This window comes from Quercus robur, chromosome 2 (genome assembly GCF_932294415.1).
Source record: "Quercus robur chromosome 2, dhQueRobu3.1, whole genome shotgun sequence".
Taxonomy (NCBI): Eukaryota; Viridiplantae; Streptophyta; class Magnoliopsida; order Fagales; family Fagaceae; genus Quercus; species Quercus robur.
The window spans coordinates 47,904,719-47,929,401 of NC_065535.1; the positions used below are offsets into that span (position 1 = coordinate 47,904,719).

The window sequence follows — 24,683 nt, forward strand, 5'->3', positions numbered from 1 at the left end:
ATAATCAGATCAAAATGGCTAAAGAGGACAAAGCCAAGATAGTATTCACCACCTACTGGGGAACTTTTGCCTACAATGTCATACCATTCGGCTTGAAGAATGCCAGTGTGACCTACCAACGAGCCATGGTAACCCTGTTCCATGATATCATGCATAAGGAGATCAAAGTCTATATGTACGATATGATTGCTAAGTCATGCACTCTTAGAGATCATTTAGTAGATTTGAGAAAGCTATTCAAGTGCCTTGTCAAGTACAGGTTGAGACTTAACCTTAACAAGTGCATCTTCAAAGTCAGTTTAGGGAAATTGTTCGGCTTCATAATTAGCCAAAGAGGAATTGAAGTGGACCCAGCAAAAGTCCAGGCCATCAAGGACATGCCTACACCAAAAACGAAGAAGCAAGTTCGAAGCTTTTTAGGAAGGATTAATTATATAGCTCGCTTCATAGCGCTATTGACCCCTACATGCGATCCCTTGTTCAAGCTTTTGAAGAAGGATACAAATATAGAATGGACAGATGAGTGTCAAATTGCCTTTGATAGGATTAAGCAGTATTTATTGAACCCTCCTATCCTAGTTTCCCCAACATCGAGATATCCGTTGATTCTCTACCTAGCGATGCAAGAGACATCCATGGGTTGCATGTAAGGCCAGCTAAATGAACTCAATCAAAAAGAGAAGGCGATTTACTACCTGAGTAAGAAGTTCACCAGATGTGAGATCAATTACATCGCCATTGAAAAGAAATGTTGCACCCTAGCATAGGCCTCATGTAAGTAGCGGCAATACATGCTCTATTTCACCAGGCGGTTGATTTCCCGCATGGACCCCATCAAGTACATCTTTGAAAAACCTTCCCTTACAAGGAAGATCTCCCGTTGTCAAATGCTATCCGAGTTCGATATTGTGTTTGTGGTGTGAAAGGCCATCAAGGGCTAGGCCATAGTCGATTACCTAGTGGATCGACCATTAAATGATTCAAATTTCTCAGAATCCCTTTTCCTAGATGAGGATGTTTTGGCCATGGAGCCAGAACCCAGTAATGTAGAATCGTGGCGTAGGAAGCTTTATTTCAATGGAGCTTTATTTCAATGGAGTAGGAGTAGACTTGGTATTCCTAAAGGCCAAGCAAATCCTTTTTTCAGTCAAGCTAAATTTTGATTGCACGAACAATGTCACAGAGTATGAGGCATGCATAGTGGGCTTACAAGTCGCCTTGGAGTTCGGCACATATGATCTGAGCATCTCCCAAATAAAGGGAAAGTGGCAAGTCCGAGACACCAAGTTAATTTTGTATCAGAAATGCATTAGATGCTTAATCCCAAAGTTCTTGAACATTACCTTTGCTTATTTTCCCCGATCACACAATCAGTTTGCAGGTGCTATAGCCACCTTAGAAAGCATGGTTAAGTTGGTAGAAGGTGATAAGATGCGACAATTGTGCATAGAGGTTTGCGGAGTGCTAGCCTACTACATGACTATAGAAGAATGCATGAACGTTGAAGTTGAAATCGATGGGAAGCCATGGTACCATGATATCAAGGCTTATATCAAAGATGGTGAATACCTACCTGGGGCCAAAAATAGTGAGAAGAAATTCATCAGGTGCATGGTGTGCCAATTTTTCTTGAGTGGGGAAGTCATGCATAAGAGGAACCATTACACAACTTTGCTACGATGCATAGATGCCCTCGAGGCTAACCATTGGATGGAAAAGATGCATGAGGGCCTACTTGGAGCCCATGCTAGTGGACCCTTGTTAGCCCAAAAAAATTATGAGAGTTGACTACTATTGGCTCACCATGGAAAGTGACTGCATTAAGCATGTGAGGATGTGCCACTGTTGCCTAGTCTATCAGAATAGGAAGAATGTTCCTCCCCAACCCCTGTACTCTCTAGTAGCGCCATGAGTTTTATTTTATTTTATTATTTTTATATCCTGGGGAATGGATGTCATCTAACCTGTGATTCCGAAAGCCTCAAATGGGCATAAGTATATTTTGGTGACCATCAATTACTTCACTAAGTGGGTTGAGGTCGCCTCCTACAAAAGCGTCACCCAAGCTGTGGTGGCCTGATTCTTGAAACAGAACATCATTTGTCACTACAGCATGCTAGGAGAGCTCATTACAAATAACGAAAAGAATTTGAATGGGAAAATGATCAAGCAACTTTTCCAATAGTTCAAGATTGAATACCGGAATTCAATTCCCTACTACCCCCAGATGAATGGCGCAGTGGAAGTAGCCAACAAAAACATAAAGAAGATATCGGTAAAGATGACAGACACCTATATGGATTGACATGAGTTCTTACCATTGGCCTTGTGTGCCTATTGCATTTCTATTCATACTTCCATGGGTGCAACCCTGTATTCCTTGGTCTATGACATGGAAGATGTCCTCCCCGCAGAGGTAGAGATCCCATCTCTCAAGATCTTATCACAGACAGAGCTGCCATAAGCTGAATGGGCCTGTTCCCAATATTAGCAACTGAACATGATAGACGAGAAGCACATGACTGCAATATGCCATGGACAGTTGTACTAGCATCGTGTCAAGCGAGCATTTTACAAGAAGGTTAGACCCAAAGTCTTTGAAGAAGGTGACCTAGTCTTAAAACCACAGAGGAAAGTTTGTCTAACCTATGAGGGCTCGTATGTGATGAAGAAGGCCATCTTTGGAGGAGCCTTGATTCTAGTCGACATGGATGGGCACAATTTCAATATGCACACTAATTCTGATGCTGTCATATAGTACTTTGCATGAGGGAGCCTCCAAGTGCAACCTCTTTTTCTACATTACTTGACAAAAACAAAACAAAACAAAACAAGCAAAAAAATACAAAAATATGAAAAGGTAGATTGAAAACCCGAAAGGGCGGTCTACGCAAAAGGAGAGCAAAAGAAAAAGTGCGAAGGAGATTGCTAGATTGAAAACCCGAAATGGCGGTCTAGGCAAAAATTAAGGCAATCAAAATTTGTAAAGTCAGTTGAACTATGTGATGATCTAATCTTTCCTCGCGGAGGTATGTAGGCAGTCAACTCAGGGCCGGTCACATTTTAAAAGAAATTCAGTCAGTTGAATTTGCTTCAGTTTGTGATCAAGATTAAGGAAAGAAAGGATGGATCCTCTTGGGTTACTCTATCTTTGCAACGTGCATGGCCCTTTTGTGGTTTGTTTGAAGATGCTATGGCACATGCCAATGGAAGGTGTACCCCAATGGGAATGGGAAAGATCCATCTAAAACAGTATGTATCCTTTGGAACCTAAGATATTGATATGCATAGACTTACATTTATCATTTTATTTGTATGATCTTGCATTCTCAATGCATTTGGGCACATATTCATTAAACATGCCTGTTTTATTCCTTTCCAATCCTTTCATGCATTCATCATTATGCTTCCAAACACAAATCTCACAAACAAAAATATCTCTAAATAATCAATATATGCGTAAACATCTTTGTTTCCACCTTTTTTCCATTTTTAAGCATGCCTTACAAACTAGACTATGTTCAAAAAAAAAAAAAAAAAAAAAAAAAAAAAACCCAAAATTGGAAGGCCGTATGTAATCGCCTAGTAATTTATGATAGCCCTTCCCATACATGGTGGAATACTAACTACATAGCTCATGTGCAGAAATGAAAAGAAACAGAAAAGACTCCAGCAAGTCAAACATGGCCCAAACGGTCTAACACTGCCTTGAATAGCGCCTCAAATTCGATGAGAAGAATTGGATCATTTGAGGAATGGGTATGAAGTAACCCTGCAACATCAAAGCCCAGATCTCTAGCAATCTCGTTAAGCCTACTATAGGAATGTTGAAGATGAACCAGCTCCCTTTCCATACTGGGACTTGAGGTGCAACTATGCCTCTCTATATTAAGCAGAACCTGTAATGTGCTAATCTCAACAGTGGCAACTCTCAATGCCTCCTCCTTTTTGGCTACCTCAGCCTGGAGACAATGAAATGCCAACTATGGCTCACTAGGCTTATTAGTTGTTTCATACTCAGGTCTCAAAGTAAAGTGAATGTAGGATCTTGCCTACAGTAGCCTCATGGCTTAGCTTAGCTTCGTATGTCCTCCCTATCTCATCAAAGTCCTCTACAATGGCATCAAAAGCCTCCTTAGAGCAATCCATCTCTGATAGCCTTTGTCAGGCACTCTTTCAGGTCCCTAAGAGTACTTTCAACTCTGACCTTAAACCCTAGTGCGTAATCCTTCAATATATTAGCTAGAAGGCAAAGGTCAAGTGGATCCAAAACCGACAGGTCAATGACGAAACATAGATCCCTAGTAGCTCTCCGCTACCTAAACACGACGGTAGATCACTCATAATCATCTCTGGGACAAATAGGTAATTAGTAGTCAACTTGCGCTTCTTCCAAAAATCAGAAGTGTAATCTATGACGACTATGTCAATATCTTGGAGTCCATACTCGCAAGTGATGACAGAAAGATTGCTGAGTCGAGGAACATGCTGGGTACCCCCAAATTGCCTTATGGCCATACCTAGATAGTACCCTGTACAACCCCAGATGCCCACCAAAGGGATGCCAAGTAAACCAACACAGTGGGTCCAACCCTGCCACTTAGTAAACACTTGAGTCACCATACCTAGTCAGTGGGACCCAAGCCAAACAAATACCTCAACCAAGCAGTGGTATCCCCAGTAAAAGGAAGATCAAGGGCTACAGTGATCTTAACTCTATTCCTCCTCAAGAACCCCGAGGGTTGTGCCCTAGATATCACACTCAGATGACTATAAAACCAAAGTTGTAACAAATGCACACAATAGCCAAGCCTACCACAGCCTATCTCACGGCACAAAGAAAGAGATTAAATAGTCTCAAAGAGGAGAGAAGGGATAAAGGAAGTGCTATGAGGTAGAGTACTCACTAGGGGTAGAACTGCAAAGATGATTGAACTTGGTTGAGAAGGGAATAACACTGAGCCAAAGAAGGCCACCATGAAGACTTGGCATCGGTAGAAGGTCCAATGCTCCCCCAAATCCACAAAATCTTCTCAGTAAGCAACAGGGCACTCAACTAGGCCAAATCAACAGATCAAAAAATCCCAGGGGATGCTACCTCCTAAAATGCTTCCATATCGGGTTAGAACATCCACTACAGGAGTCTTCAGGCCTAATAGCTTCGCCAATCGCTTGCGAAAGTGAGATCGGGTTGGTGGTCGATAAACCCAACTCACAAGGGTAGGAAGAGAAAGAAAGCGATCGTGCTCCTCCAAAGTAGGGACTAAGTCCACATCCTCGATGGTGATGTACCTTAAAGTGGGATCCCAAAAAGTGACTATGGCCTCCAATAAGTGCCAATCTAGAGGAGTGTGAAATAGTGAAGTGGCATCTCCGAGGAATTGCTTGATGTATGCCCAATCCTTGGAAGAGAATGAAGTCAACCATCTCTTGAGCTCCAACTCATGAAAAGTCTACCTCTTTGAGGGTCAACGAGTTTTTTGGCCCAACAGAGAGAGAGAAAAATCTGAAGGCCACTACCACCATCAAGCCGTCCTCCTACCATTGTAAGACTCAAAAAATTCAATGATGGGGTTATTCTACAATATGTGTTTCGCTGCTTGTTGTTGTGTCTATGGTGTTACTAAATTGGACCCGATTTGAATTTTTGGGTTTCTTTGAATGTAGATGAAAATTTGCACTGTTCTACATATTTGTTTTTATTGCACTCCACATGTTCAATAAAATCCCTTTTAGACTTAATATGTGATGTTTGGATTCAATTTTTCCTGCCCCCATACCATGATAAATCTAACTGATTTATTCATTTATGAACAATGAATATGAACAAAAGTTTTCAAGGATGAAGTCTAGAAGATATCAGCATGGTGGATAAAATTAATTTTGAACCAAATGTGATGTAATTGGTAATATTACAAAACATGTACAGAGTTTTTTTTCATAGCTATGTGATGTTGTGCTTACTTATTGTAGATAGTGTTGCACCACAATTTTAGATGAATAAGCAATAGTCCTCCAAGAACTTCTCAGGCATTTTCTACCTAAACATCAACCCAAATGTATGTAATTGACAGTCTTTACATTAGCAATATTGTGCTTACAAATTGTTTGCTAAAATTATAATGTTGCTTTTATTCTAAAATTTCATTTTATATTGTTCATTATACAAAAATGATCAAATGTATGGGAAAGAGTCGGAGAAAATGGGCAAATACCCTTTTTTGGGAAATTAAACATTCGTTTGCCCTCTTTCTGAAACTAAATAGGGAATTGCCCCTCTTTTGTAACTCGACAATAGAGAAATCGAGTTTTAATGAATAGCTCGATATTTGTATAGTCGAGTTAGTCTGACCCTTCGAAGTTTTCCCAATAAAAAAATGTTTGTGTAGACGGTCATAACTCGGGAAACTGGAAATCGAGTTATTTTCAGCGGTTTGAATCAATAGGACCCTAACGTCTCACAACGCTATTCAGTCACTCGCTCTCCCTGTACACTCTCTTTCCCTCGCTCTCTGCCATCACTCTCTATCCACACTCTGTCTCTCTCGCTCTGCGATCAGGCTTCCCCACTCTTCCTCGAGTCTCCATCAGTCGTCGTTGGTTCCCGCCGCCGCTGATTACAGGTACGGTCCTCTCCCTCTGAAATATTTTCTGATGTTGGTTAATGTTAGGTTGCGTTTTGTGTGGGATTTTGATTATTTTGTTGAAACTTAAGGAAGTAGTAAATTTACTAATGAAGATGAGAATTTTGTTGTCTTTTATATGCTGCAATGATGATTTTCTCATTAATGAGTTTAAATGTGCTTGGGGTTTTGATGAGGGGTTTTGGCAAATCGAGTGGTGTTATAACTTATATTTTCATAAATAGTTAATTAATAATTATCCGAAGCTTTAAGAAGTGATTTAAATAGTTCTAAAATAATTTTTTTTATGGCAAGTTCTTATTTATTTAAGAAGTGATGTTGAAAATCTTGTGCTCAAAATATAATGTCTTACTGAATCTATGCTTTTATTTTATATTAAATGTGGTTTACTTGTTAGAAAATTGCTAACAATGTATTTGCTGCCATGTCAGATATGCAGGCACTAGATAGAGTGCGGCCTGGACCCGATGTGGATACCCAGTTGGCCCAGCAGCCGAATCATCGGTCAAGTCCACTTTGGAGGTGCGCCGCTGACGAGGTATGTAGTAGTATTATTAATACATGTTTGTTTTATAATTACCTCGTGTTTAATCTCCTAACACAATACTCGTCCGTGTGCAGGAGGCGCCTGGCATGATAAAGGTTCGACGCCGTAAATGTGTATTGCCACAGGGTGGGTTAGATCCACGTATCATGCAACACATAGATGCAGCAGGGTTGACTGGTTTATTCAAGGTTCCTGATATGGAGGTCGACCACGCCTTGATCACGACGTTGGTTGAGCGGTGGCGTCCGGAGACGCACACGTTCCACTTACCCCATAGAGAAATGGGTATCACCTTGCAAGATATGGAGGTGATGCTGGGGCTTCCGGTGGATGGGTTGCCTGTCACTGGGAAGACAGACTACAAATGGAGTGAGCTGTGCGAACAGTTGTTGGGCCATAAACCTCCACCCTCGATACCAAACTCAAACAAGTCTACCCTTGCTGGGGCGAGGATAAGATACACCTGGCTTGATGCACAGTTTGCCGATCCCTTAGTTGTGGACGCTGCTGACGAAGTCGTGCAGCAACATGCCCGCTACCACCTACTTGTACGGATGGGGGCCCTCTTGTTCATGGACAGGTCTGCGGACCGGGTCTCACTGCTGCCTCTGCAGTTGCTCAACCCAGTCAGCAATGCGAGACGGTATAGCTGGGGTAGTGCAGCATTGGCCTGGCTGTATAGGCAACTTTGTGGTGCATCGAAGAAGGATGTGATGCAGATTGGAGGAGCACTCTTGTTGGTGCAGCTATGGGCCTATTCAAGGTTCCCACAATTATGCCCTGTTGTGAGGCCGCCTCTATCGCCAGTGCACTCAGGGCCCCTTGCCATTAGGTACGTTCATTGAGTTCTCGTTATTTGTCTCTTTCATATAATTAAAAATATGCCAAACTAACAAACGAAAGAAACTTATCAATGCTTAGTATATGGATGTGAAATATAAAAGCAAAGTTTGTTAAATGTAAGGTTCAGTAATGAGCATTTGTCGACACCTCATGTTTGGTAGGTGGAGCGGGCCAAAATGCACCGCAGAGCATGCCACACACGTCCTTGCTGCGTACCGGGCGTCACTGGCTACAGTACGGGCCGAGTAGGTATTCGGTTAATTTAGTTTGAATTCTTATGACCACGTTTCCCTCAATTCTTATGACTACGGGCTGAGCACGTTTCCCTCAAATGCACCGCACATGCTTTTATTTTCGTTTCCCTCAATTTTTATTTTATTTTGAATTCTTGGATTGTTGTAGGAATGAGTTGATTTCATAATACCATCCAATCATTTTGTTTGATACTTGGATTTCCATCCCATCATTTAACTCAATTGGAATGTCCATCGTGAAGTACTTCACATTAGAACTTCCATTTGTAGCACCTGCATGAATACTTGCTCGTCCTTACATAAAGTAAAACAAAAGTAAAAAATTCTTGAATGTTAAATCAAAGGGTTTTTTCCAAATTGGGTTGGATTGAAGGGTTTTTTCCAATGCAACCCAACTCACATGACTCAGGTTAAGTTGGGTTAAATCAATGGGTTATATATAAATTTAGTCATATATATATAAAGTAGAATTTGGCTATATTCTTCATTATGTACGGAAACGTTTGTGATTTACACCGAAAAAAAAAAAAAAACACAGAATAAATTGTCCCTTTTCCAAGATGTTTGAAGCATTTGCAACATGCGCAAAAGATTGAGCATGAAGTCTTGGTTTAGTGCAAGACAGTGAGTTCAAACTTGTGTTGCAACCAAAAAACAAAAACTCCACCAATTGTTACAAATGTCATTAAGCTGATGCAATGAAGAGAAGACGCACATATGGGATTATGTAATTGGTTATAATTCAATGAGAAATGAATTTACCTAATAGTATACCAAAGATAATCAGATTTGTCTTTGGTTGTATTTGTGTGCTCAAGTAATTCATTTGATTTTAATGATGCATCTTCGAAACTGACGATGACATCTTTAAATTCTTTCCAGCTACTAACTGAATCAAAAGTTTGTGTTCATTTTCTGATTATGTCATTATACACCGTTTCAACCTATTTAACATGAGAAAATAGAACTTTTAGCCTGCTATGAAAATGAACTAAAAAATTTCAAAACAATATTTCTTAAGACTTTATATAAGGCGAATGATTGTAAACGCAGAAGATATCAATTAAATTCTAAACAACAAATTTCCTACTATAAACTTGACAAATATGGGTCTTTTCAGAACAAGGGAATCAAGGCATATTAGAATACAAATGATATTTTCAAAACGCATGGCCCCTGCGCAAGGATGACACGCATAAATCGAGAAATGGTCCAAATTTTTTTCTTTCCCTAATCCTTGCGTGAATTCTGTTTCACTGTCTTCTTCGTTGTTTTTGCACTTTCTGCTTCTTTACATGCGTTTTGGAGTCTTGCTCAACAGGTTAGCCCAGACTTGTGCTCATAATTCTTTTAGAGAGAGTTTGAATCTTTGATAGTTGTTATACTTCAATATTAAAGCTTTAAAATAGAATTTTTTTTTAGAATTGTTGAAGCTTATTAATATTTCACACCTTCTGGATTCGCTATAGTTTTGGTGGTTGACTTAGATATTACCACAATTATATTCCAGATTTTCGTTGAATTAAATTTGCTGAGTTAGAGCTTCTCTTCACCGTTGTAATATAGTTGGCTGTTAAATCTCATAAAATGATAAAATTCTTTAAATTTAGAACGTTGGGAAAGCTGCAAATGTTAAACTACGAAAATTTTATCTAATTATTATGTAATCATGACATGAGAGCAAAAATATAACCCCAATTTGCATTTTTGGCCTAAGTACAGAAACAGAGGGAATGATGACATTATTGATCATTGGCCCGTAAAACACATGATCACTTCTCTGGCTTTCATTGAAATTTGAAATTAAGCAAACTAAAGGATGGAGTTACTCTGCCTTGAATGTCATAGAGTGACCATAGGCTAAGCCATTGCCATAGCTTGTCCTTGTCCAATGCTGGATGGTTGTCATTGCTTGGGTCCACACTGTGAAATTTCCAAAATACAAAGCCATTAGTGCCCCCCCACTAGGAACTCGAGAGTCTAGGGTATAGGTTAAACCCTTTGTGAGATTTGGGGTTGTTTAGGATGCCAGAGTGAGCACCGAAGATAGTCTCAATTGTTGCTTTGCCTTCAAAAACTTACTAATGTTTGGAGTTTATGCATTTCACTACCCCTGTGACAGAATATAGCAATATTTAGTATTAAGTGACCATCTAAGGTTAATATAAACTTTTATGTTATCTAAACATCCGTTTGGGATGTTCTAGTTGATGGTGTTTTCATAGGTAGTCAATGTGAATCTAAGCTCTTTACAATTCATTGGTGCCACTGGTGCTGCAGGTGGTTTTAGCGTGTGAGCTCCATTTAGGCATAGATATAAGTTTCATAGGTACGATCGAACTCTCTTGGCTAGAAGTTTCATATGTACAATTGCACTAGATTACTATCACGCTCTACTTTAGTCGGTTGTTTTTGCATATAGTCTCAATATATGCTACAAATTTGATTAAACAAATAAAATTTAAGCTTGTACGGTTTGTAATTAAGCTTGTGAAATCACTTGTAATTAATTAATAAAATGTTATGAGCTTAAAACCATAGTTATTGCTCTGCCTAATAAGTAGACAATTTAGTATTTCTTCTTCTAACATAGGGGTATCCAGGATTACAAACATTGTTATTGTGATGCAAAAAACATTGTTACATTGTACGTTATAAATTACCTTTGCTGAATTGAAGGTTATATTTTTACAGTCTAGTAGAATACTGTTTGACTTCGATTTACGTATTCAAGTGGTATATTTTGAATATGCACAGCCTCGATTGTCTTCTTGGAAAACAATGGCCTAAGTTTAAAGAAACAAATAATTGTTAATCAGTGATATATGAGAAAACATAAAGACGCTTGACACATTACCTCTTGTTGTTGACCTAAATGAAAAGTTAGTTCGTGCTCCTTGCACCAAAGTTGGAGAGCACAATTTAATTGCAGCATGCAACTCCTTAAGTTGTCCCCACTTTAGCTGCCTTAATAGTCCTAAAATTATTAAAAGCTATGGATTATTAACGAGTACTTTATTCATATAATTTTAGAAGCATGCAAAATATGCTGCTCACCATATTCTTCAAGAGGAATGTAATTTTAGACATTGACATGATTAGTTTGAGATAACTAAAAGGCTTACGTAATTTCCAACACTAAAATTTATAAGAAATATATATTTACATAGAAATATAATAACAGTATTTGATGAGGATTATACCATGTAATAATTTACATAGCTTCCATTTCTTGCAATATAAAGTGGTACTTGAAATGCAATGTCTTCAGTAGACCTTATAATAGTCATTTTGTTCTCATTCATTGAAACATTGTTAATGACTAATGCAATTAATGTAGCACAATATTTCTATTACGATAAAAAGATTTTGCGAAATCATCAACTTGGATTCATCTTACAGCCATAAGGATGCTCTAGTACCCTCCTCTAAGTTTGGTTCAGATTGAAAACCCTAGTATTTGATGGTGTCAGTTAGCTTTGAACCCTGTCCAGCATATGAACATGGGGCTGAAAATGGTGGACATGAACAACCTAGATCTTTTAATATTTTTTGCAGGTCAATTTTGTTGTTCTTTTAGTTTCTGCCCAATAATCCCTGAAGATTTTGTGTACGACTAGAAGCTAGAAATTCCATGCTTTGCATATTACATATCACAAACATAATGTTAAATTAGTATGATGTCTCACTATCACAAACATAATCTACTTATGCAGATTGTATGGGAGCCGTACACGCATACGCTAGGCTCCCTACCTGCGTATTGCACTGCTGGGCAGCATATTTAGAGGGCCGAGGTGCCGTTGATATTCTTTTGGATAGTGGAGTGGCATCATCCTGAGCGAGTCCTCCGTCAGTTTGGGATGAAGCAACCAGTTCCAAGTGTCGTGGATACGTCGACTACCCTTCACAAGATATCCCTTCAGGGTAAATGGGAGAAGAACTGGGAGGTAGAACATGATCCCTTTATTCGGCAATGGGCCAACCGAGTGAATGTAGTTCGCGGGTCCGATCTCCTAGACGATGATGATACGTATCTCGTTGAGTACATGATGTGGTACAATCGCCACACAAGGCGGTACATAACACCAGAGTCTACGTATTGGGAACTCATGGTGAGGCAACAATTCCTATTTTATGGATGAAACCATTGTTGGATTAAATATCCTCAGCAGCTTTATCATGCATGCAAAAGTCCACAATAATTATCGTTGTTACATCTCTATAAGTTTCTCTGTCATTTTGTTTTAAAGTCAAAAAATACTGCATGACATGTCATTATGTTTTAAAGTCAAAATATTGCATGATTTAAGTTGTTCATAACAAACTGAATTTGTCTTGATCCAATTTGTTTGCATGAGGAATGGTTAATGGGCAATGACTAATGATGACCACACCTTTGTTCATATAATTACATTCAACTTTTAAAAAGGGTAGGTTGGGTTGGGTTTTATTGTATTTTATTTTATTTTTTGTTTATTTTTTTTTTGTTTTTGGTTGGCTTGTACTTTAAAATGGACGGTGCAACTCTGTGTAGTAGTGATAAATTCACATTTCATGATAGTTTAGATAGCCTTTCCTCCAGGACTGATTAATGTATTACATATTCCTTGATAGATATTACCTCTAGGATTGGGAAGTCCCTTACTAAACTGTTGGTAGAATGCAATTCCCAACAGCTTAAAGGTCATTTAAAATCTTGCAAGTATGCAGCAAGGAGATGTGCATTTATACTAGATTCAAGTATGATATATGTTCTAAGTTTTTGGTACTTCCCTTAATTGAAACTTGAAGCTTGCGTTTGATATTTTCAATTCATTTGATTTGGGCGTGTACGTTAGGAAATAATAACTTCAAAATATGTGTCCTGATTGCAATGTGATATTAATGGAGTTGTAAATCTCGTGAAGCCTAGATACAGAAGTGAAATTCTGATATTTTCACTTATGCTAAGATTGAACTTATGTACAACCAACTATACGTGTTTTTTAGAAGTATTATCTCAATGTTTAGATTGCATAGCGATAAACATAACAGGAAACTGAAAATTCCTGAGTGTTGGGTTGGAACTATAAATTTTTGCACAGGGGGGGCCAACCCCTATTTTTATACACTGTCTTTTTAAAGATGCTTCATAATTATAAGTAATATAAGGATTTCATTAGCTATGTTTGCTACTTTTTCTTTTGATTTTGGAACAGATTTATCCAAGTTTTGCATCATACTTGCGTTCTTGCTTTTATGACGCCCTTGTTTTGTAGGTTCGGACGATGATTAGGTCTATACAGAGGTGCGATGAAGGTTCTGACATGCACACTGACCTTACATTTACACTAGAGCTTATGGAGGAGCTAGGCCGACTTAAATTGGCGAATGCGCTTGCAGAAGCAGTTGACATTGATACACAGGCCCCAGTTCGTGGCGGGCAACGTGGTGGGTCTCGTGGGGGTGGACATCGTGGAGGTGGTCAAGCTGGTCGCAGCCGTACGACCGAGTCGGCTCCCATCTACGAGGAAGGGAATGAGGAGGGTGTAGAAGAGGCATGGCTTGGCACTGATTGGGTACTGTCTGATGACGACGGCAGGACACCGCGATGCACGCCTGGCGATGGTGCTGGGCCATCCCATAGCGTCGATCATCAGGGCACTGTTCCAGCCCACACTACATCCCATGGTGCTAGCACGGACTTTGAGGGCCCTCCTCGTATGTCGCCCCCAGTTTTCAGTGGATCTGCCCATGATGGTGGATGCATATTTGTCCCCACACCAGGCATGCCCACCCCACCTCTAGTGCATGTGGACCCCACCATGTCAGCTCCATCTCAAACCGCCCACGGAGAGGCTGTACAGATTGAGCAGATACCGGCTGAGGACATTGAGCCGGTGGAGGCTTTGCGGAGATCGTGACGCCCGCGTGCGCATGCTCCCGATTGCGGGACCGGTGATGGTATGTACTTCGTCTACACTTCCCATCTTCTTGAGCTACTTGTACTGTGCATTTGATTGATTATGTTAATTTAATTATGCTGTTGTGTCTGATGAAACAGGTAAGATTAGACCTGTCAGGGCATATGGGCGGAAACGAAAAGATCATTAAATGCCTTAGTGTATGCTTATACTTCCTGCCTATAGGTGACTGCATAGTTACGTTTCACTTTTCTTCTAAAGTCGTATTTTTATTTTTAGACCTAACTGCAATGGTGGACACGAAAAGGCCATTGAGCTGGATTGTCCTTGTGTGCTTATTCTTCATGTGTATAGGTGACTGGAATAAGCATGCAAAATGTTCTACTAATTGGGGAGAATCTTGGTGGCTGTGCATCTATTTCTGGATCATTGCTTGGGGAGAATACTGGCTGTCAATGTGTTTGTTGTCAAGAAATTGATATTTTGGAGAAAACCCATAAGGTGTATTGTATTTATTGATGTATTAGGAAGTTTTTCTGCACTTGGAGTTTTGATTGCAATTTGACAAATGTCTGGATTGGTATTCATTTGAAGCCAAACTTTCTTGTGTTTTTGTATGTTGTTAGCTACAGTAAAGTGGGTTGTAAGAGAGTAATTTGTTTTTTTATTTTTGTTATTTTTGTGAGAAACAAATGTGTGGTATTGTTGATAAGCAAGAAGAAGTAATTTGATACTTTCTGTAAAAGAGTTTGATGACGAAGTTTATGCGGATCAATGGCAGAACCAACTCCTTTGTAGCAAATCATTTATCCGAGTCTCTACAATGCTTGGCTAGGTATGTGTCTCTCTCCTAATTTTCTGATTCGCCTTCCCTACAATTCCTAGATTGGTACATCCTCCTTCCCATTTTCTTATTTTTAATCTCCTTTAAATCCCCTCCTCTCTAGAATGATTAGATCTGTGTACATTTGATTACAAGTTCGTTAGTAGGAACTTTGGAGAATAGAATTTATATTTTTTTTCTAGCATTGTTCTAGAGCAGCTCACAATATAACTTACCCAAAGCTAAAAACGGCAAAAATCTTAGTTATGTGTGCATGTTTTGTTCCTTTCGCTTCTTGGGGTTTGTAATTGTTATTTATCATTGTATATATTACCTTTTCATTTTGGTAGCAAATTGGGAACCCAATGAGAAACATTTAATTGATTATTGATTTTTTCATCAATTAGCCTTCTTATTTTATGATTTTCAGTATATATATATATATATATATATATATATATATATATATATATGTTGTGTGTGTCATTGGCCAATGAATCAAATCTTGTCCATCATTTGCTTTAATGAAATGATGGAGGCATTAATGAAAAATTTGCATACTGTTTGAATGTTACTTTTATTGTTTGTGTATTGCCGTTTTTTGGGTTTGAATTATTATCTATGCTTACAAAGGTATATGCATTTTTCTCAATAATTTTCGGTTAGTATCTAATGTCTCCTTCACCACAGCACATTAAGACGTTGGAGAAGTGGCCAACCTTCAGAATCCTGGGAGGCTCATAAGGCAGCAATCCAAGCACTCATAAAGCTGCCTTCAAGCGAGCTTGTTACAGGTATAATATGATTCAGTAGATGACTGTTCTGCTAGATATTGTTTTAGATTTTGTTGGTAGTTGGAACTGGTTACATCAGATTGGAATGCATAGATCCAACTATGTCTTTCACTATGAACTTATGGGGTTCATTTTTATGCTACCACGATTTTAGGTTCAAGTGATACAACTTTAAAACTTTGGAGAGGAAGCAAATGTACACATACTTTTGTTGGGCATACAGGTATTTTTTTCCATTTATTTGCCTTCATTGAGCTTTATATATATATATATATATATATATATCCTTATCTGCAATGTGTTGAAATCATGTGGGAAGGAAAATAATTGTAGATTTTGCAAACTAACGATGCTGTAAAATTTTCTTCTTACATGTCTGTTTGGTGATCATCAAACATATTTTCTTTGAGCTTCCTATAAGTTAGAAGTGGAAGAAGCATTTAATAAGACTTCTGATCTATAAGTTGGCATTAATTGACCAAACTGTTGACATGGGTAATCCTCATATGTTTAGTGCTTTACATGGTTTGATTGCTAAAAAATTTAGACATGATGATACCTCTTTGTCTCCTGTGGAGTATTTAGTGGGAAAGGAATGCTTGCACTTTTGACGGAAGTGAGATTGATTCTTGATTTGAAGTTGCTCTTCCGGACTTTATCTAAGCGGACTAATGCTTTGGCATTCATTACCAATCTGACTGGTTTTGTATTTATCTTCACATGATTGAGAGTTGTGTTATTTGCTTCAAACTTGGCTTTATAATATGGCTTTATATATCATTGATAAAACAGATCAAATATAGGCTGATGCACTTGTTCTGAGGGGGATCAGTTGCACATTTGAGGAAGGGCACAAAATACGTATTGTTGGCAGAATTGGCAGTGGCAAGACCACTCTCATAGAGATGAACCTGTTTTGTCCATAGTAGTGATCAAGAGGGAAGATATAGTAATGTATCTATTGAAACCTGTAGTATTCCATGTAATGTTCACTTTTTACGTAACTTTTAAATTTTAAGTGTTCATTTTTTTTCTAATTCAGAATAATATTACAAGGTACATCATAATTTTAGGATTTTATTTACTGTGTTTGGGATTCAAGAACCTTTATATAGCTGTGTTATTTGTTTTTTTAGTTGGTTGGTGTCAATTTTTATTCATGGTCATTTTGTTCTGGACTTTCTATATTGTGGCTATTAAAATTTTCAGAATTGACTTGAAGAATTTAGATAATTTTCTAATGTTGGACGATTTATCATGTATGAATAATTCCAATCCTATCTTTTTTAAACTTTGAATTTTCTTTGATTGGTATGGATTGCAGTGAATCCTCCAACAAGGAGGATTTCCAAATCGTTCATGTAGAGGTTATGCAATTCATTGTTGTTTTTTACGTCATGTACATTCGTTAATCGTGGCTCATTGTGTATAGGCTGATGTAGTATTTTGTAACTACACAATAATGGACTGCAGTGAATCAAATAGACGGGGTACGACCAAAGCTGACTGAATAGGATCAAATAGAGTAAATAGAATGTAGTACAATAATTCCAATCCTATCTTTTTTAAACTTTGAATTTTCTTTGATTGGTATGGATTGCAGTGAATCCTCCAACAAGGAGGATTTCCAAATCGTTCATGTAGAGGTTATGCAATTCATTGTTGTTTTTTACGTCATGTACATTCGTTAATCGTGGCTCATTGTGTATAGGCTGATGTAGTATTTTGTAACTACACAATAATGGACTGCAGTGAATCAAATAGACGGGGTACGACCAAAGCTGACTGAATAGGATCAAATAGAGTAAATAGAATGTAGTACACCGATTTTCATAGAAACCACAGTGGACCGAATAAGACCAAAGTAGATATAATGGACCGAATAAGACCAAAGTAGTCCAAAAACAAAAATAATAAGGTTATTTTTCCATATATACATATCTGCCAGTGAAACAATTGGAAAACGATGACACTTCTACTTAAAGCACACATGACAACAGATGGTACTTGGAAGTATACATATCTTACTAAATACCACAACAAGAAGTCGTACTTTTGCATTCATGCATCTGTACGTTGTCTCATGGGTGCATCAACTTCATCATCCCCCACAACATGAGCCACCACTTCATTCAACATGTTTGCACTCAACGTTGCGATCCTCCTTGCGTGGTCACGCTCCTCAATGGCAACTTCCAACTGATACCTTAACAAAGTGTGCCTAATGTCTCCACTGCCATAGTTGGTTCCTTCGCTTTGAGAAGTGCTAGGTGGAGTTGAGGTTGATATGTTTGGAGTTTCCCACGATGTAGACGCACCACCATGCACGCCCATACCATTACCATGCAAATACTCCATGTATGCAGCTTCGGCTTCCCTTCGATCTTTATATGATTTGTGATTGGCGTTTGGGAATTTATGAACTTGTCTACTCGCATCTAGCCAACTGTCGTATATGCCTGGAACACGACCGTTAAACACAACATAGGTTCGTCCCATCCTGCTCTACAAAAACGCAATGGTGGGAACTCTTTGCACTAGAATGTGGTTGCACCTTCTAACGTGTGAAGTGGGCTTTTGTAGAGGAAATGGGGCTAAAACTCGAATCTATAGAAATCGAGTTATAGCATGCGGAGTTACATGTAACTCGACTTCTAATTAACCGAGTTTCTGAAATGCCGTCATTTCAATACGTCTTGTCAACAGTAACTCGATTTATGTGGTATCGAGTTTTATATAAAATCGATTTCCTTAATATCGAGTCATGTTGTCCCCCTCCCCACATTTCAGAATCCATGCACGTGTCTGGCTCTATCTGTGTTGAAAACCTTCACTGTCTGGTCTCTGAAAAAGAAAGCCTATGAGGTGAACAAAGTTTGCTAACTCTTCTGCCATTTTCCTTGTCATTATTGCATCCTCACCAGGCGTGCTGTTGCTGTGGTCCCCTTCTTCTTTGTTCTGGCACATCTTCCCTGACAGGTATATATTCACTTACATAACTACTTATAAATGGATTGACTTACATAACTACTTATAATTTGGATTGCTTTCTACAACTGTCTTATTCTGACATTATGTGTGTGTATATATATACATAAATGTATGTATGTATAGATATATGTATATATAGACAAACGTACTTACCCATATCATAAGATGTATATGTGGCATTCCCAAATATATGTATATATATATACACACACATACACACACACACACACACACACACATATATATATATATATATACATGTATGTATGTATGTATATGCAAATATATGTAAATATAAACAAAGCTACCTACCCATATATGATCACATGTATATATATATATATATATATATACACACACACATGTATAGGTATGTTTACATATAATGTATGTGCTTAGGGCACCAATTTTTTGAAACATTTTTGTTAGGAATTGCAAAAACTGTTAGTGCATTGAAAATCCTGGAAAAAATTGTCCAAGAAACGATTAATTATTGTGTGCTCTTATGACTTATGTGAGAATAATCTTATATGTGTGTGTGTGTGTGTGATAGTGACATTGTATACATATTGTTCCTAAATATGTCGAGTTTCATATAGTAATGTATATAATAATTATTTTTGAGAATTCTTTTGGGAAATATGTATATAATCATTCTAAATAAACATATATATAAACAAACATTGTACGGTGAATTCATATGATGACATATGCATTCATTCATACATATTAACAATGATGTGTAATGTATACTGAGGTTTAAATTGTATGGCTCTTTCAGTTCTGAAAGTCTTTACTGTGTGGGTTCTGAAAAAGAAAGCCTGCGAGGTGAACAAGTTTTGCTGACCATGTTTGCATTTTCCTACTCCATATTGCATCCTTACCAAGCGATATTACAAACACCCTGATTCTTTGTTGTGGCACGTCTCCCCTAAAAGGCCAATGTTTGTGTCCAAACGAATCAAGTGTGTACACCTATAATTAGGATAGCATCATAGTGCATCTGTAAAAGATTAATTACTGTTGCATTAACATAACCCCCTATCTTCTGCATGATAACCACAATTAATTGTCTTTATCCAGGTCTGGCATGGGTCGTCACTGCTTCTACGTTTACTATGATGGGGAACAGTATTTCCATGACTTGCATGGGCTGTCCTATAAAGGCGAGTCAGTGAAGCAGAAGTTCATTGAGTTGAAATGGGGAACACACTTGAGAAAAATGCACCGGAAGATAATGGAAGCTCTACGGTTGGACAAGGAGTCACATAAGATATCCATTGTGTACCGTGCCCCCCAGATACTTATGAGTACTCAGGTTGTCTACAACTCAAATCCGTTGGGTTGCGATGCTGACGTGGACATGATGTGGGCAGTGATTAAGCGGACCCCCCAGTTCATAGCGTCCGACTTGTATGTAACTGTTGAGGCTGTTGGGTTCCATGGTAGTGCAAGTTCATAGCATGCCAGTGGGGTGGAAGAGCCACACTCATTGTCGGTTGACGTGCATCCTCCCTTTGCCTATGCCACGCCTTTCCCCTACAATACTCAACCATGTAGTGCGGTTGATCATTTGGACAACACCGAAGTGGTGGGCGCCACCAATACACATGATGTGGGAGGGTCTACTCACACATATGAGCATGTCCAAGCTGATATGGACGGGGGAATTGATATTGATGCCAGCCGAGATGTGTATGAAGAGTTCATTGATACTGATGGACCAGTGGACGACGCGGAGGTCTTAGATGTACCACTGATCGAAAATAACGAGGAGGATTGCCTTACAACAGTTCCTATCCCAGAATGGTTCACATCAAACACATGGGACAATATTAATGACCCATCACCTGCATTGGGTACAGGACATCTTACAAGTTGGCATAAAGATGACCACCCAGCAAGGGGGATGCTATTCAAGAATAAAGCCTCTGTTCAATATGTGTTGACCCTCTACTCTGTGGAGCATAATAAGCAATACAAAGTCATCAAGTCTGACACCAATAGGCTGGTAGTGCGGTGTAAGAATGAGGCATGTCTGTGGTCAATTCGGGCCAATTGCAGCAAGAAGCACGGGATGTGGGTTATCAGTACATGTAAGGGTCCCCATAGTTGCTCATCCCTCCAGCTACCAACTGATGGGCGGATGATGGATTCAAAGTTCATCTCCATTGCACTTGAGAAGTATGTACGGGAAGACCTAACCCGAAAGGTAAGGGACTTGCGTAGTATGTTGCATGCAAGGCATGGGCATGATGTAACTATGTACAAGGTTTGGGAAGCCAAACAGAAGGCAGTTGCACGTATTTACGGGGATTTTGACGAGTCGTACGCAGAATTGCCACGATTTCTTGCTGCATTGTCTGATGCAGATCCGGATACTGTGACCACATTAAAGTGTGACCCCAATGTCCCGGGGACTTGTATATTCAACTCCGCATTTTGGGCTTTCGGTCCGTGTATTAGAGGGTTTAGGCATTGCAGGCCGGTGATAAGCATAGATGCAACGCACCTTTATGGCAAGTACAAAGGAAAGCTGTTGATAGCAATGGCAACAGATGGTAACAACGAGGTTTATCCACTCGCATTTGCCGTTGTCGAAAGCGAGAGCACGAAGACATGGGGATGGTTCTTGGCATGCCTGTTGACCTATGTTACAGACCGCACCAATTTGTGTATAATATCCGACAGGCATCGTGGGATACAATCATGCTTCGATGACACCACTAGGGGCTACTTGCAACCGCCCTTAACCCATCACCGGTATTGCCTCCGCCATTTAGTAAGCAATGTTAACACTAACTTCAATAGTGTGCCGTTGAAGAACTTGGTATGGAACGCAGCAACTGCGAATCAAGTTAGGAAGTTTGAGAACACCATGGATTGCATCAAGAATGTCAACCCGGCTGCGTACGACTATCTTAAGGAGGTAAATCAAGAAAAGTGGACACTTGTACATGACCATGGGCACCGATATGGGGCAATGACAACCAACCTGTCAGAGTGCTTCAATGGGGTACTTAAGGGCGCACGTAGCTTGCCCATAACTACAATGGTGAAGTTTACATTTTACAAGGTGAACTCATACTTTGACGAACGTCGAAACAAAACCCTAGAGAAGTTGGAAGAGGGGCAAGTGTGGTGCAAATATGCCTATGACAAGTTCGAGGAAAATCAAGAGAAGGCGAAGCTCCATATTGTTAGAAGGATGAGTGCGCAACAACGGTTATATACAGTGGAGACACAGTCTTCACTGTTGAACACTGGCGGGGGAGATCACACCCATAGGGTTTCCCTCATAGACATGACATGCACGTGCGGCAAATAGGAAGCAAACAAGATCCCTTGTTCCCACTTGATAGCAGTTTGTGCCAAACACAACCATGATGCCACTGAGTATATGGATCATTTCTACCGCCTTGAAGAACGGTATCACAGCTATGAGCCTATATTCCAACCACTAAAAGATAGGTTAGAATGGCCGGAGCCAGCAGAAAGGAGAACCGTGATGCCAAACCAGCGGTTGATCCGTGAAAAAGGTCGGCCCAAGTCCACGAGAATCCGCAATGAGATGGATGACGAGGATAGGGAGTTGCCAACCTCATTGTGGATTGAGAATGGACCAAAGTTGAAGTGTGGTTTGTGTCGCCAAGAGGGTCATAACCGTCGTACATGTCCAACTCGAAATGTGGCTTCAACAAGCCATGGTGCTATGTAGCAGGTAACAATTACAAATCATAGTAACAAGGGGGTATCATAAGTTATTCTTCTTTACATGTTTAGATATTACATTATATGAGTTATAATTAAGATGTGGGCAGTAATTTGTAGTATTCTTTCAATCTTATTGTTTGTGGTGTACATATTCTAGTATTCATGAGGTCTCTATTTCCCTAATTGTATATGTTTTGCTGCAGATTTGTAATTGTTGCCAAGGTGTAACTGTAGATGCTCCTCATTTAAGCAGGCAAGCTTGAATGCTCTTCTATATTTGTCAATTCAATTTACTAATTACCATGGGTTGTATACTAATTTCTGTGTTGGCTACTCCTCAGAAAGGAGGCAACTTCTGAAAAGAACAAATAGAAGGTGTCACTCAAATGCTATGACTCCATGTTTGCCTAAAACCATTGTTGGCGGATGCTGTCCAAGTTTCAACTTACAATTGTGAAGAATGTTTAAAATGCAGAAATGGAACTTTTTATTTTTGTACATCAACTGATTTAAATGCATAGAGGCTCTTTACTTACAAATAAGCTTGTATATATGGATGATTTTTTTATTCGCGTAATGCAAATGGGGGAATGTTACTGATGGATGTGGTTGGTTATGATTTGTATGGATGACTTGTTGTTCACAGCATGGTTGTCAGCAGGTCCACTTTTACTATGAATAAGCACGATACTGAATGGGTGTGAACAGTGCAAGTCGCAAGCAAAACTACAAGTAGAAAGGTTATACTAAATGAAACTCGATTTTCCAGCTAACGAGTTACATTGCAGTCCATTTTCAATCCCCTTCGACTGTATCCATTCTCAACTGTCAAGTATCTGGGTTACTCGATTTCTCTATATCCGAGTTACGTTCAACATAGCTCGATTTATAGGGTACCGAGTTACGTTGGAGAGCACTCTACACAGCTAGATTCCTCTTGGACTGTATCTGGACCAGTCCAAATAGCTAGACTGGGTGTTTGAGCCCAGTCAAGGTAACTCGATTTCCTTATAACCGAGTTATGTTGAGAAGAACTCGCTATCTGTAGCTTCGAGATACGTTGAAGACCATTGTGCACACTTAGATTCCTCTTGGACTGCCTCTGGACCAGTCCAAATATCTGGGCTGGGTCGGGAAGCCAGTCAACTTAACTCGATTAAGTTATTACCGAGTTATGTTGAAAAAAACTCGATCTCTTTAGCATCGAGATACGTTGAAGACCATTGTGCACACTTAGATTCCTCTTGGACTGCCTCTGGACCAGTCCAAATATCTGGGCTGGGTCGGGAAGCCAGTCAACTTAACTCGATTAAGTTATTACCGAGTTATGTTGAAAAAAACTCGATATCTTTAGCATCGAGATACGTTGAAGACCATTGTGCACACTTAGATTTCTCTTGGACTGCCTCTGGACCAGTCCAAATATCTGGGCTGGGTCGGGAAGCCAGTCAACTTAACTCGATTAAGTTATTCCCGAGTTATGTTGAAAAAAACTCGATATCTTTAGCATCGAGATACGTTGAAGACCATTGTGCACACTTAGATTCCTCTTGGACTGCCTCTGGACCAGTCCAAATATCTGGGCTGGGTCGGGAAGCCAGTCAACTTAACTCGATTAATTTATTACCGAGTTATGTTGAAAAAAACTCGATATCTTTAGCATCGAGATACTTTGAAGACCATTGTCTACACTTAGATTCCTCTTGGACTGCCTCTGGACCAGTCCAATTATCTGGGCTGGGTCAGGAAGCCCAGTCAACTTAACTCGATTTAGTTGTTACCGAGTTATGTTGAAAGGAACTCGATATCTATAGAATCGAGATACGTTGATCACCATTGTCTACACTTAGATTCCTCTTGGACTGCCTCGGGACCAGTCCAATTATCTTAACTCGATTTCTTTATAAGCGAGTTATTCGCATGTAACTCGATTTCTTGAGTATCGAGTAATTCTACTTTAACCTGATTTTCAGGATATCGAGTTACTTCAAATGGACTTCCAAACCACCACACACAACATGGATTCCTCTGAGATACACTGCGCACAGCATGGACTCCTTTTAGTCCCAGTACACATAACTCGATTTCTTAATAATCGGGTTATGTGTATGACCAACCCACTATTTAGTGCTCAAACGTACGAAGCAGCAACTGTTCAACTTCTTCT

At 39.3% G+C, this 24,683-nt stretch overlaps 3 protein-coding genes, 1 long non-coding RNA gene and 1 pseudogene across 7 annotated transcripts; all 5 read left to right on the forward strand.

Annotated features, from left to right (window-relative positions):
* The first annotated feature begins 6,374 nt into the window (after nt 1–6,374).
* Nucleotides 6,375–7,415, forward strand: LOC126713813 (uncharacterized). Its single transcript, XR_007651441.1, has 3 exons — nt 6,375–6,623; nt 7,076–7,182; nt 7,266–7,415. It is a non-coding gene; the product is annotated as an uncharacterized LOC126713813 (long non-coding RNA).
* Nucleotides 7,416–7,472: 57 nt separating this feature from the next.
* LOC126699618 (serine/threonine-protein phosphatase 7 long form homolog) lies at nt 7,473–8,036 on the forward strand. The gene has a single exon (XM_050397549.1). The coding sequence runs from the start codon at nt 7,473–7,475 to the stop codon at nt 8,034–8,036; it is 564 nt and encodes a 187-aa protein (XP_050253506.1).
* LOC126713812 (uncharacterized) lies at nt 7,978–14,861 on the forward strand. Of its 4 annotated transcripts, none has more exons than XM_050413684.1 (6): nt 7,978–8,023; nt 8,196–8,283; nt 12,005–12,403; nt 13,550–14,234; nt 14,335–14,430; nt 14,549–14,861. In XM_050413684.1, exons 3-4 carry the CDS (start codon nt 12,152–12,154, stop codon nt 14,192–14,194), a joined length of 897 nt encoding a protein of 298 aa, XP_050269641.1. In that variant the 5' UTR covers nt 7,978–8,023; nt 8,196–8,283; nt 12,005–12,151; the 3' UTR covers nt 14,195–14,234; nt 14,335–14,430; nt 14,549–14,861. The 4 variants fall into 4 exon arrangements, with proteins under 4 accessions (XP_050269641.1, XP_050269638.1, XP_050269640.1 ...); XM_050413681.1 differs by having other exon boundaries at nt 14,335–14,419; nt 14,502–14,861; XM_050413683.1 differs by having other exon boundaries at nt 14,335–14,419.
* LOC126716271 (U6 spliceosomal RNA) lies at nt 9,400–9,510 on the forward strand (annotated as a pseudogene).
* Nucleotides 14,862–20,459: 5,598 nt separating the features above from the next.
* Nucleotides 20,460–22,130, forward strand: LOC126699622 (uncharacterized). The gene has a single exon (XM_050397558.1). It carries the CDS (start codon nt 20,460–20,462, stop codon nt 22,128–22,130), a length of 1,671 nt encoding a protein of 556 aa, XP_050253515.1.
* The last annotated feature ends 2,553 nt before the right edge of the window (nt 22,131–24,683 follow it).